This window comes from Aedes aegypti, chromosome 3 (assembly GCF_002204515.2).
Source record: "Aedes aegypti strain LVP_AGWG chromosome 3, AaegL5.0 Primary Assembly, whole genome shotgun sequence".
Taxonomy (NCBI): Eukaryota; Metazoa; Arthropoda; class Insecta; order Diptera; family Culicidae; genus Aedes; species Aedes aegypti.
Window position 1 is genome coordinate 83,906,393 of NC_035109.1, and position 13,905 is coordinate 83,920,297.

The 13,905-nt window shown below is 37.3% G+C and overlaps 1 protein-coding gene across 1 annotated transcript in view; it reads right to left on the bottom strand.

Annotated features, from left to right (window-relative positions):
• Positions 1-13,905, bottom strand: part of LOC5565984 (relaxin receptor 2) — a 263,353-nt gene that overhangs the window by 91,792 nt on the left and 157,656 nt on the right. Inside the window, exons 16-17 of the mRNA XM_021850982.1 lie at positions 2,097-2,282; positions 1,359-1,832 (exon numbers count right to left, since the gene is read on the bottom strand). Of these exons, the coding sequence (XP_021706674.1) occupies positions 1,359-1,832; positions 2,097-2,282 (660 nt within the window). The remainder of the gene's footprint in view (positions 1-1,358; positions 1,833-2,096; positions 2,283-13,905) is intronic.

Below are 13,905 nucleotides of genomic sequence, written 5' to 3' on the forward strand. Positions count from 1 at the left end.
ATTGTAATTCGTTCGAACTTGAACTCAGGTTCAAAAACGAGTTAGACACATGTTAAAGCAAGATAAACATAAATGAGATGAATGTGCGCCAAATCTTCGGACATTTTTTATTAATTTACAGTGGATCATGGATGCATACTTAAAACAAAATTTCATGCTTACTTTGATGATCCCTTGAATCAGCTTTTCCAAACCATTCCTGTTCCATGATTCGATATTTCCCTGAGTCGATGGTATTTTCATCAAACTTGTGATTTTTTTAAAATGATAATGTATTCAATAGAATCGGAAATTATATTTTGGAATCTTCTGGAACTTTTGAAAAATTTCGCAACAGAAGAAACACTACAACAGCATATAAGGCTATAATTATTTCAGATTAGAACACTATAACAGCATTGAGGTCGCGTGCTCGATGGGGTATGGCCAGAGCATAAATTTAGGCGATTTTGAGGTCAGCAGTATCATGCGATTTGAAAGATTATAAGTAGCTTTTCGCTTTAACGTTTCGTTAGAACGTGGCTAGCCACGTCGGGTAAGCTAGTTGAACAATAACATCTGAACAAACGCCCGGATGTATGTAACCCATATACAAGCATGATTGTGTGCGTTCGATTACAGCATGGCTAACGCCGAACTCAAGCGGGGCGTTTTACCCCGCAAAACAATACATATGCAGTTAAGCAAACATTTTTTTAAAATTAATTTATAAACCCCAGAAAAGTTAAAATGGATAGCTGTTTCTACTATTTGATAGAAAACATGCTTGTCTATCGAACCATAATTAAAAAAGATCATAAAATAATGTTTTTCACATCTAAAACCGCTGTTCTCCTTAACGTGGGCAAACTACCCCCAGTCCCCCTACAACACGCATGACATTTATCGTTCGTGGAAGATAACGAGCCATTAACGAAAACAAGACAGACACACACCACCCACTGTTTGGCACCGATCACTGTGTGTCAACCAGGCTAGATAATGCTCACCGTCCTATCGAAAAAGTCGGCGACGAATCTAAAAGAAGCATCGTCGTCGTCACTCAACCAGCGGCGGATGACAATTTGCCGCAGAGAATCGTGTCTTCGAAAGATTAAGAGCATTTATTTGAAAAAATATAGCAAAAACAAAACAACAAAACGCGACTGGAATTGAACAAACGATCTCTGAATCGTCAACTCCTTACCAACAGAGCTACTATAGAATTATGAGAGTGGTACCTTTGCCAATACAAGCAATGATGTGATGGCATGATGTCATGATGTGAATGCATCTTTCAGCGTAAAACTGTTTTGTGGACCATCGTGCAATGGCTAGTGACCCCTAATTCATAGAATGCATTCTCAATGTCAACTTACCTTCGCGCCACAATCTTCTCCCGGCAGTTGAGTGTGTTCCGGGTTTCGTTCCTCGACACCCGGATGGCTTGCAGCATCCTCAGGTAGGACGTCCCGATGAACAGCAGCGAGAACGTGTTAACGAGGATAAACAGCCCGGCCGAGTATTCCCAGCCCATGGCGTACGGGTCGTGAATGTGAATCGAAAGGCACACCCCGTTGGTGCCGTAGAATTGCGGTCCGAAATAGTCGGTGGCCGAGAGGGGCGCCGCAGCTGCCGAAGCCGCCACTCCCCAGAGCAGCGCCAATCGAAGGATCACACGGGTTTTGCTGCCGGACCGCTGATACAGTGGACGGGTGACCGAAATCAATCGATCCCAAGTGACCAGGGTCAGCAACAGTGTGGACGACTGACAGCTCAGGGTGCTGAGAAAACCGCTGAAGGCACACAAACCACTTGCTCGCCATTCCTCTTCGTATAGCAGATACTGGCCGCTACGGGAGAAGAATAGAATTCAATCATTCCCGGAGATTCTATAACAAATACCCGAAAACCATTTCGCCGAACGACATTCACCCGAATGTACCATCTATCCGTATGCGTCATTTATCTTCGAGGTCCCCAGTAATATTACCCCATCATGGTATTTGATGCCTGTCTCTTGAATAATGTTACATAAAATCTTTCGGGTAGATGGTTTCCGAATATTTGCTGTACAATCATTGCCGGAAGAGATGCGATAAGAAGTTACAACCTACCGGAACATAATGTCGGCCGTGGCAATAATCGCCAAATAGATTCCCATCATGAGGTCGCTGGCAGCCAGATGCCTCAGGTAGAGCGAGTGCTCGGCGTGTGCTTGGCTGCTTCTGGTGCCGACCATGTACCGCCCGAACAGGACCAGTAAATTACCAATGATTCCAACCGCAGCCATGATCCATACGCTGAAACGAGAGTGTGGGGGAAATCTAATTTAAAACTCGGTCGGCTGTAGATGTACATTATGCCCAGTGAAATAACCTGAAATGAGAAAATGTTAATTCCTTGCGGAACATTCAGATGAAATAAAAGTGCAAAACGTAGAAACGGGCATTTTTTTTTCGTCTGAAACTATTTTAGCTCATTCCGGAAGACAGCTTGCTATCGTTTCAATAAAATGAAAATTTTAATTGGAGTTTGTAGAATTTCCCTGTTCATCCTGTCAATTGCATACATAAAAGTTTCGAACTTTTAATGATACATTGCAGACTACTTGACAACCTCTAAATGAAGCGGAGTAATAAGGTATATACTGTCAAATCAACTGACTAATCTCCCTAACGTCAGTTTTGAGTTTTTTTTTTCTGCAAAATATCGAAGAACAAACAATTTATGCATTCATCCAGATGTGAGATAGCTGATTATTGACCCGTCATAATTTTCCACAAAACGGTATTGTTTAGCATGACTGACATTCCATCAGACCCAATCGATAGTCAATTAGGCTCAAATCAACCGTGGAATATTCAAGCAATTAGACTTGAGATTGAGAAAGTTGGATATCTAAGCCATGAGTTATACAGTAATCGTAATCGATGTTAACTGATACCTTATTGAGGTTATTCTTAAATTGTGATGCTTCCTCTATTATTTACATATTTTAAATCGGTGTAGGAATTGTAACAAATTACGTCTCATATTTTGAATACAGTCTGAAAATTATTTACCCAAAAAAGGGTTTCTACAGAACATAGCCTTATACATATATATTTTTTTTTTCAATTTATAGGAAGCAAAAATGCAAAAAAATGATGAAAATCTATTGATATTGCTGTGTGCATTTGAAATGCAAATATCAAAAGCGGGAACACCAAACGCGGTAAGATTTTTCACAAGAAATGCGATGTCAAAGATAGATTTTTCTTGCTAGGGCGGCGGTGATTTGTTTAATCGTTGCTAGGTGTCCTTTGATTGTTTTGTGTTACCGCATTTGGAGGACGTTTAGTCTAGATTTGCATCCCAAATGCAAACAGCAATAATATACAATTTTTGAAAGCTGGCGAAATATAGAGTTATAGGAATATTGATATTTCAAGGAAAACCTCTATCTTTCCTCTTCTGTAAATTTGTTATATATAAATATGTCCTTAAAATTTCAATAACATTATACTAAACACATACAGTCAGGTATCCTATAAGGCAACGTCCATTTATTACGTAACATTAAAATTGGAAATTTTTGACCCCCTCCCCCCCTCCGTAACGGTTTTTGTATGAAAAATTTCATTTTTTTGTATGAGCCGTAACGCTTGAACCTACCTCCCCTTCCTCCTAGAGCGTTACGTAATTTTTGGATGCCACCTAAGACGCTGTCACACACTTCTCGTCGACGACATTTTCTCAGTACCGTAATTTCGGGTGAAATTGATCACTTGTCAGGGTTGTTCTTGTCTGATTTCTATAATGTTGGCAATTCCAAACAACTGAATGCAGGAAAATAAGTACGAAGGTGAGCCTCAATGGCTCAAGTACCGGAATTTTATAACAAAAGTAATTTTGGTGCTAAAAAATATCTCTAAAATAAAAAATCGGGGTATGTTATTTCGGGGTGAAATTGATCACTTATCAATGCGATTATTGTTAGTATTCAAAACAACTCTACACAATAAATTTGAGCTCCCGGAATCCGAATATGCTTGCTAAATTCTTAACAATACAATATTTATAGAAATAATTAATAATTAAATTTCAATAATTACGCAGAAAACGCCTAAATGTATGCAATTTCCTAAGGAATATCCTGATGTCTAACAGAAATTCAATTATTTCAACCAAATGAGCGAATTGGTACAAGTTTTGGGTATAAAATCTGGTTAAGTAATATATCTTAATTATCCTCACAAACTTTCAGGATTATACCATGTTCTAATCCTTGTCTAGAACTAGAAGTTTAGAGATGCTAGTCAATACTAGATGCTAGTCAATACTGCACCATACATGGTTTTGAAATTTTTCATTATTTTCATAGAAATACACATTCTTTAACGCAAAAAACTTCACAACACACAATTTGACAATACTTACGACAAACAACGTTCATTCACTGCATGTTACATTGATATTTGTGCTCCATTAGGAAGAAATAAAATTGAGTGACACGGTGATCAATTTCACCCTACTGATCAATTTCACCCGAATTTACGGTAGTTGCTCAAGGGATGAAGCTAATTTTTTGCATGTGACTGAGGCAAGGTATGTGCTTATTACCAACTAAATATCATCAGAATCAAAATCATGTAGCAGAGATATTGCGATGAGCGTAGAGTGGGTGGCAGCGTCTAATGATTGTGCGATATTTGCCAGAAAGTACCATTCGCTTGAATGTACCATTCTCCAGAATTGAACATCTACTAGTTTTTTTTTGTTCAGTTGAATCAAGTTTGCAATTGTAGAGCCTAAAAAAATGTGTGAGATTATTTTGGTTAATATACTCAAAAAAGTACAGGGTCTCTTGGACACAATCTACCGTTGACTTAGTGAGTCAGCTTCGAATATCCATATTCTAATTGTTGGACTAAGTACATATTATAAAAATATCGATTTCTCGAGTATTCAACGATCAACATCAATATTTAAAGTTTTATAAATATGAATTGAAAAGGCAACACTTTATACTGGGGGACCGTGGAACTAGAGAGAAGAAAATATACAAAATAATAACAATTGCATTCATTAAAAGCTGCTTCACTATGTATGGAAGATACTGCTTACTGATGTAAAGATTGATATGCAGCATGGCGGATAGTAAAGTAAGTTTTTTTTTAAAATATATGTTGTCCCTGTAAAATGGTATTATGGTTTGAAAGGCTTCACAAGAGGTTCGCCTTCCTTTTCAGCATAAGCTGTTCTTCAAAGTTTTGTTGCTTCTTATGGAATAATTCATTTAATATTTACGAGATTTCAATATATGTTGCAACTATCGTTCTACAGATGTTATAGCATGAGATTATAATATTTTATAATTATTAAATTCCATTTTTCTGTTTTTCATTTAAATTTCATTTAAATGTTTTTTTTATATTATTGAGTTTTACAGGGAATTATGGGTTGGAATATTTCACAAGTGGTGCTCCCTTCTTTTTATCATAAGCTGTTCTTAAAAGTTTCGTTCATAAGGGCTAGTTCATTGGATATTTACAAGATTTCGATATACGTTGCAACTATTTGTGCCGTCCGTTCGATGAAGTAATGAATGCCTTTACTCGCAAACCAAAGTTACATTTACTGTAACAACTTTCAGGAGCTTTTAGACAAATAAGACAGTTGTAAAATTAATAAGAACATCCTATGTATGGAGAATGGAGAATTCTTATTTGCCAAAAACCATGTCTAGTAGCGGTAAGCAAATACTCTTTTTCAAATACTTTTTCATGTACTGAAATTTAGGTGATCATTATTACTAAAAACCTTTTGGTCTATTTTTACCCGAATGTTGTTCCCTCGAATATCATTTCCCCGAACGCCAGATACTCGGATGACACTTTTTCCTGCAATCCATTCTCCTGAATGACCCAAAATGTGTATGGATCGTGGTATTATGATAGAACCACCCACTTCTACTCCCTCTTGAACGACACGTGGTTCATGGACGGCCCCAAAATAGATGCAGTTCAAAAAGGATAAGAAACAAGCTTTAGAGACAGAGTGGTGAACTAGAAAGAATGATAGAGAAAACAAGTAAAAATGCTGAGTTCGTGGAAACTTTGAAGAACCGCTGATCAAAAATGAAAGGTGCATTTCATATGAACCGTTTATCACCCTGAAATAATCAATAAGTTCTGATAATTATGATTGAAAAAAAAGGTAATAGGCCACTTCAGAAAACGGGGTATTCAGGGAAGTGGTTTTCAGGGAAACGACATTCGGGGTATCGATATTCGAGAGAAAGTAGCACAACCCCAATAAACTGTCCATTGAAAAGCAAAAATTATCTGGTAGTTGTACGAGAAATTCTGTACAATACAATATTCTGATGAAGAACAGCTCGCGGTGACAGGAAATAAAATTTTCTTAAAACTAGGTAAAACAGCTTAGCCTCATAGCTAAAAATCTCGCAAGAGATGTAGAATAACATTGTTATACTAGGGGTATTCACTTAATTTTGCGTAAACTGAGATATCAGTGAAGAAATATTTCAAACGAAATATTCCAATTCTGACCTGAAATGAGAAGAAATAATCTAGTAAGCCAAAAACAAAATCAGGTTTCTCGTTTGTTTGTTTGTGTAACTTCACAGCTTTTATTCGATTTGTGTCAATCAAGAATTCAGAGTCGATGACCGCGTGACTGCTTTTTTTGCGGTTCCCCGATTCTCGCTGAAGATTGGCAATTTGCTCCAATATTTTCAACTAAATATCTTTAAAATGGTTTGGAGTGTCTGGTTTTTTATTGGTTTTTATTAGCATAGCATAGCATAGCATAGCATAGACTGACTGTACATGTCAATGGTTGCTACTCCGTGATTGATCGGAACTGGTAAGAATTGCACTACGATCCAAATGAATAAGGGATGGGAGTTTCCGCTTACTCTCGAAGTGCAATTTTAGCAGATCTAATATTATTGATCAATAACGGCGCCGGCCAAGTCCTTACAGTCAGTTGGGATGGGGAAGGAATGTTAGGTTGTAATGATTGTTGCTTCTAGAGACCGAGAATACCTCTGCATCTCCACAATCACCACGGGAAGGGTGTTTATTAGTGAGGGAGGAAAAGATCTGGGAGTCACCTCTGGTCGATGATGCGATCCATGGACAAGGGGGAAATATACGACTTATATTTAAAGCTAGTTTTGTATTTTTGTCTCGAGAAGTTTTTGGTAGAAGCTTTAGAAAATACGTCAACATCTATAATGTCGAACAATTCATAAGATGTTTTTATTAATGACGAAAACTGAAAATTACATGTGTATATTTTAAATTATATGAAACAGGAATAATGCCGACACTTGTAGTGACGAACTATACATAGTTTGTTTGAAAATTACATATGAGTATTACTGTGCATTTTGTCTCGATATGGAAAAAGTTTTAAAAAATACGTCAACATTTACAATGTCGAACAATTCAAAAGATAATTTTTAATAATATCAAAAAGAGAAAAATATATGTATATTGAAATTGTATAAGAAAAAAGCATAATGCCGACACTTATGGTGACGAACCATACAAAGTTTGTTTTAATATTACTTAAAAGTTACGCTTTCAAGAAAAAATGTGTTATCACAAGCATGAAACGAACTCACCAGTTGGTAATCCATCCTCGACTGAACACAAAACTGACACTGACAGCAAAACTTCTTGGCGTCCCGACAACAAATTGTCTTGCTTGTGCCTTCCCAAATACCTACCCAGCAAGACGCTCCAAAAAAGACAAAAAAATTCCTCGGAGACGAAAACACGCGCGAAACCGTGAGCAAAATCCATCCGACGACGCAAAACCGAACTGTCCTGCTTGGGCTTCACGAAGCACTACCCAGCAAGACGCTCCAAAACAGGAAAACAAAATATCTCCAACGACAAAAAAAAAAACAAAAACACGCGAAACCGTGAGCCATATCTATCGGACGACGCAAAACCGAACTGTCCTGCTTGGGCTTCACGAAGCACTACCCAGCAAGACGCTCCAAAACAGGAAAACAAAAAATCTCCAGCGACAAAAACAAAAAACACGCGCGAAACCGTGGGCCAAATCTATCGGACGACGCAAAACCGAACTGTCCTGCTTGGGCTTCACGAAGCACTACCCAGCAAGACGCTCCAAAACAGGAAAACAAAAAATCTCCAGCGACAAAAACAAAAAAACACGCGCGAAACCGTGGGCCAAATCTATCGGACGACGCAAAACCGAACTGTCCTGCTTGGGCTTCACGAAGCACTACCCAGCAAGACGCTCCAAAACAGGAAAACAAAAAATCTCCAGCGACAAAAACAAAAAACACGCGCGAAACCGTGGGCCAAATCTATCGGACGACGCAAAACCGAACTGTCCTGCTTGGGCTTCACGAAGCACTCCTCTGGTTTTTTATTGGTTTTTATTGATAGCTAACCGCACGGTGTCTTTGTGGAGTAACTTTATTACAAAAAAAAGGTAAGTCTGAAATTTCGAACTAAAAACAATTAGACTTTGCTCTTTCAATTGCGACCAAAATCAAAATAATCGGTCGGGGGGTCCAGAACATTTTTTTTTATTTTGTGTGAAGTATTCATGGATATGTGTTTTTGTACCGACACACATTGCGTTGAACATAGATACGGGACAAACTGCAAGATCAAACCATTTGAACACCTTGGCTTGGAAGGTAAAGTTGTTCTTGCTCAAAAGAGCTGTATTAAGCATATATGACATATGATATACGCATAATTGCAAAACTGTCTCAAACGTCATTTTAGTTATTGTCCACGAAAAACCTTGAAAATCGTACTTAAATTGGTCATAATGATGTAAGAAGTTATTAGGAAATATTTTTAATAGGTGAAGATGCATCGATATCAAACCTCGAATTTCCAAGAGCTTGTTGGTAGATTTGTATCTTGAGAACCTGACAACCTTTTGAGTTGAACATTTTATTGATTAGTTGCCACCAGCGAGTGACCATTGAGTTACCGGTTGTCTGCTTCTCTGGACTTGTGCTTTTGAAAATTCGTGGTTTGGCTTCTATGTATATTCACCCTTAAAACCATTGATAATCGAGTGTGTAGCTCGTTGTTATTAAGCAGATAAACGGACCAAAATAAAAACTGTCACCGCTGGGAGACAGAGGAGGATCTTCTCTTCGTCGTAGCATTGTGAAATAAAGTGTAAATCCATTCGTTTGCTCAGTAATAACAACCTATGGCTTTTAGGACGAGATCATAAATTATGCGAGATTTCTCTTTTTACTCGTAGGGGATAGTACACAAATTATGTCACGCTAAATTTCAATTTTTTTGACCCCCTCCCCCCTTTGTCACACTTTCTGTATGAGTCCTCCGATAATTTTGTAAGGCTTGTCACGCATGGCTTAACCCCCTCTCCCCCTTTGGAGCGTGACGTAATTTGTGTATGACCCCTAGATACAAAAGTGACTTATCCGCCTTTCAAACAACACAATTTCAGTTATTCGAATTAACTAGTAGAGGGCTTCGCATGTGATAAACCTTGTTATAAGGCATGTAATATACTTGCCCCATGGTGCTGAAAAATACGCTAATTTGGATGGTATTTGAGAAGTTTCAAATCTTAGATTTTTTATGTTATTTTCTTAATGGCACAGTGCTTATGAAAAGATCAGAAACTAACATCATGAGGCTAAAATGGGTTTGGGATTTTTGTACTTGTTTGCAGTACCATATTAACCCCTCTACCGGCAGCTTCATTTTTTCAAAATATTCAAATCGCGATAACTTTTTTGTTTCTCAATATTTTTGAAAAAAATTTCCACAACTTCTCAAAAAACTCTCTTATTTTCAGAATCTGTATCGGTTTTGAGCATTGGTCATCTATATTCGGAGACATTCCAAAATTCCTTGGGGGACCGACGCATAGCCATAACTCTTGAAATTATCTCTGGCTACAGATTTTTTTTTCTCATATTCGGTTATTCGCTTTTCAAAACTAAACTTTGATGAAAGTCTATTGTGAAGAAATTAAACAAATCGGTGTAACTGTTTTTGAGCAATGAGCTTTCTTATTTTTGGTACCACTCTAGCCGTAACGAGATCTTGAAAACTTCTTAAAATATCATATTGAAATTTTATATGGGAAGTGTCGGTCCCCCAAGAAACACCGAAATATTTTTAAAACCAGTTGAGCAATGGTCAATACCGACATATATTCCAAAAGTAGAAGAGTTTTTTGAGAAGTTGTGAAAAAATGGTGGAAAAAAATAAAGAAACAAAAAAGTTATCGCAATTCAAATATATTTTTGTGCTGAAAAAATGCAGCTGCCGGTAGAGGGGTTAAGCAAAATAAAAGCAAACAAACTCATGAATATCTCTTCTGCTATCTGTCGAATTGAATTTTTCTCTTCAGCAAATTTCTTTATTATGGTTTGAAGAATGAGCTTTTACAATGGGATAATAAGTTTGTACTTACATTACAGTACAAGCGTGTTTGGAACATACCTCAAAATTTCTCCATAGTAATTTCCATATAAACCTACATTGTCTTTGAGTCACCTTAAATCACCACCTAGAAAGCTGCAAATTTCACAGAACACTATTTTTATAGTAAGGATAGTAAGGAACATATGTGAGATTGAATTCTCAAACATTTTTTAATTTTGAACCGCCCTAATGTACATAAACACATAGATAGGCAAATTCAAACATATGTGCAAGTCTCTCGAAATCAAACAAAAAAAAAAATTACTCTGGACCCCCCGACCGATTATTTTGGTTTTGGACTTTATTGTGGAGAAGTTTCAGACTTACCTATTTTTTTGTAATAAACTTGTTCTACGAAACACACCGTGACCGTGTCTGGATAGTTTTTCACGATCATAAAAGTGACCCCAGGTTCTATCTGTTTTACAATCGAAAAAAAATTACATGGTTCTTGAATCTTAAAACTCGAATGCAGAATACTTTTATTGCCTGGAAGCTAATTCGATGTCAAATAATGAGGGTCGATGCGCGTACGTTCAAATTCGGCCGAGAATTTATAGAATTTTTCTTGGATAGGGCAGTGTCTCTGACTCATTATAATATCGTCGTCAATCGCATACATAACATTCCTGCAACCATTTTCTTCAAAGCTCCTCCAAATCTATTGCCAATCCTGCTCTTATGATCGTTTCCCAGTTATCTCTCAGCTTTTCATGCAGAAGATTCTTAAGCCAATGGTTTAAGCAACTATTTTTTTATTCAATTCGTTTTCGTTTGTTTGTTTATCAATAACACAGTTGATAAAAGTTGTTATAACGACCGACGCATTCTTGGATGATCGACTGTTGAATCTCAACACGTTGAAATATTTCCTACACAGCTTACGCAGTTTTGTGAAATATTTAAGATAATTCGTTTACCAAGATATACGCGGAAATTTACAAGAATAAGTGAATACCCCTAATATCCGCTCTGTGCACTAGCAGAAAGCTTAAAATGAGAAGAACGAGATAGTTACCGTACTATTTGTTCAATTTAGTGCTTCTGAACATGTGAAAAGTGAAACAAGTCGAATATTGTGACGGCCATCCTTGGATTCCAAGATATTTCATGATCAAAATTGACAAGAAAAATAATTCTGGGGAATGGTACTTTCTGGCAAATGGTTTTCTGGCAAATATCGCACAATCGCGTCTAATATGAGACCTGACTGTAGATTAATACACAGGTTGTTGTTTACTGGCCCGTTCTAATGTGAATGCTAGGCAATTTACATATGACAGCATCGTACGCATTCCGCTAGACCCTATCGAACATAATTTGAAATACAATCAGTCGCCGCATATTCATTCAATTGAATTTAAAAATGAGAGCTGAACTAGGAACGTGTAGCATCCCTCCTTCCTCAAGGTAGTTGAAACTCATTCATTAATTGTTTGGTTATAATTGGGTGGCAGGCCGTTTTGCCAAAGGCCGAAAAGGTTGGTAGACTGAAAAAGTTACGGAAAGAGTAATGAATGTCCAAAAGGTTATGATACAAAAAAACCTTCATGGTTAACTGATCGAAGTAAAATCTCGTTAAACCGATAAGGCCGTAAGGCCAAAATGTTGGAATGTCAACAGAAAGCAAGAAACAAAGTTAGAATTCAAATAATTTTAGACCAGATGTTTTAATGCCGATGAGATCTTTAGACTGGAAGAAACATCAGGCCAAAAGGGTCGTTATATCGAAAAGGTCAGTACGCCGAAATGATCGGTAGGCTAATCATTCATAAAAATACCAAAAAGCGTAAGGCTGAATACTTCCGTGCGTTAACCTAATTTTGAGTTGATGGGGTAGAAGTTGTTTCCATTTGCAGCCATGCGAAAAAATACCTACTGGCTAAGTTCTTTTCACTCAACCGACAGATCAAATAACTCAACTTCCAGTACTATGCCACTTACTCAAATTTGAGGTAACGCACAAAGGTTCGGTTTTTGGATTGTTTTGCTCTTCGCTCTCTGACAACAATGAAAGGAGCGAATGGAATAGGGAGGGAAAAATAACTCAAAAGTAAGTTAAAAAATACTAAAATATGGGTTTTCCATTTTCTCCGTGTGGTGTTACGTCCCAGCTTAGACAGACTGCTTCTAAGCTTAGTGTACTTCCACAGTTATTAACTGAGAGCTTTCTTTGCCACTTGACTATTTTACCCCCTGTAGGTACGAAGATACTCTACGTCCTTCGAAATCAGGAACATTTCCTCAAAAAAATCCTCGGCTATCTGGTCACCTATCGAGTATTGCCATCTTATCCTTTGTGGCATTACGTCCTCACTAGGACAGAGCTTGCTTCTCAGCTTAGTGAACAATGAGCAATTCCACAGTTATCAAATGAAAATTTCATGACCAAATTTGCATTTTTTCATGTAGCAGGTACGATGTTGATACTATATGCCCAGGGAACTCAAGAAAATTTCCATCACGGAAAAATTCTGCATGACTTCGCTTTGTAGCCCCGAGCTCTAATAACTCGGCTAAGAAAGGCCCCATTATTGACATTTTAGTTGTAATTTTCAACAAATTTTCCTTTTTCTTAACATTAACTGTGATTTGGAAAAATATTGTTAAAACAATTAAAAGCGCTTTAGCTGTCAACTGTTCCGTCAAAGATAGATCCTTCTGCTATACACTAACCACCAAAAGTATGGAATCGCTAAACTGAGTATTGCAAAACCTGTTTTGAGAATTGCAACCCACCAAAAAGCCAGTAGTAACCATAGCTCTTTTTAATGTATTCGATTCCTCTGATCAGAAGCTCGATAGATAAACTAAAAAGTAGATGAGAGCCCAAGTAACCATAAGCACTAATAATAAGCCCTTAATTAGCATCATAGATGCGTACATGCATTATAATAGCACCACAAATGCTTACACACCATATAACAGCACTTCCACTGCATAGAAACCCTATTACAGCATCATTAATGCTTCTAAGCCTGATGCATACAGGCATTGAATAAGCACTATATTGGCTTTATATTCGAATACAGGGCATGTTTAAATGCCATCCAGTGTTTTGACAGATATACCACGTGCTTTGTGTTTGTATATAGTGGCAAGAGGGAGTCAAACATAAATCTTCTTACTACTACAATTGCAGGTTTTATGACGGGGAAAAGTGATGGTTTAAATTGGTCACTTTTCTTTCCAATACTATTCTTCTTATGTGGCAGTAGAAGCAAAGGAGCAGGACAACAACTCAACAATACGGGTGTCGCAGGTTCGAGACGCAAAATGAGGAATCATAATCATCATCATAAAACGAGGATCAAAATGTGGCAATTGCAAGTTCTCGAAAGGGTGAAAACTACCAAAACGAATATGTCTGATACGGAGGAGTACTATCTGTATCATTTTATTACATTTTTTTTGCATACTATTAGAAGTTTCCGTTTTCATTTAT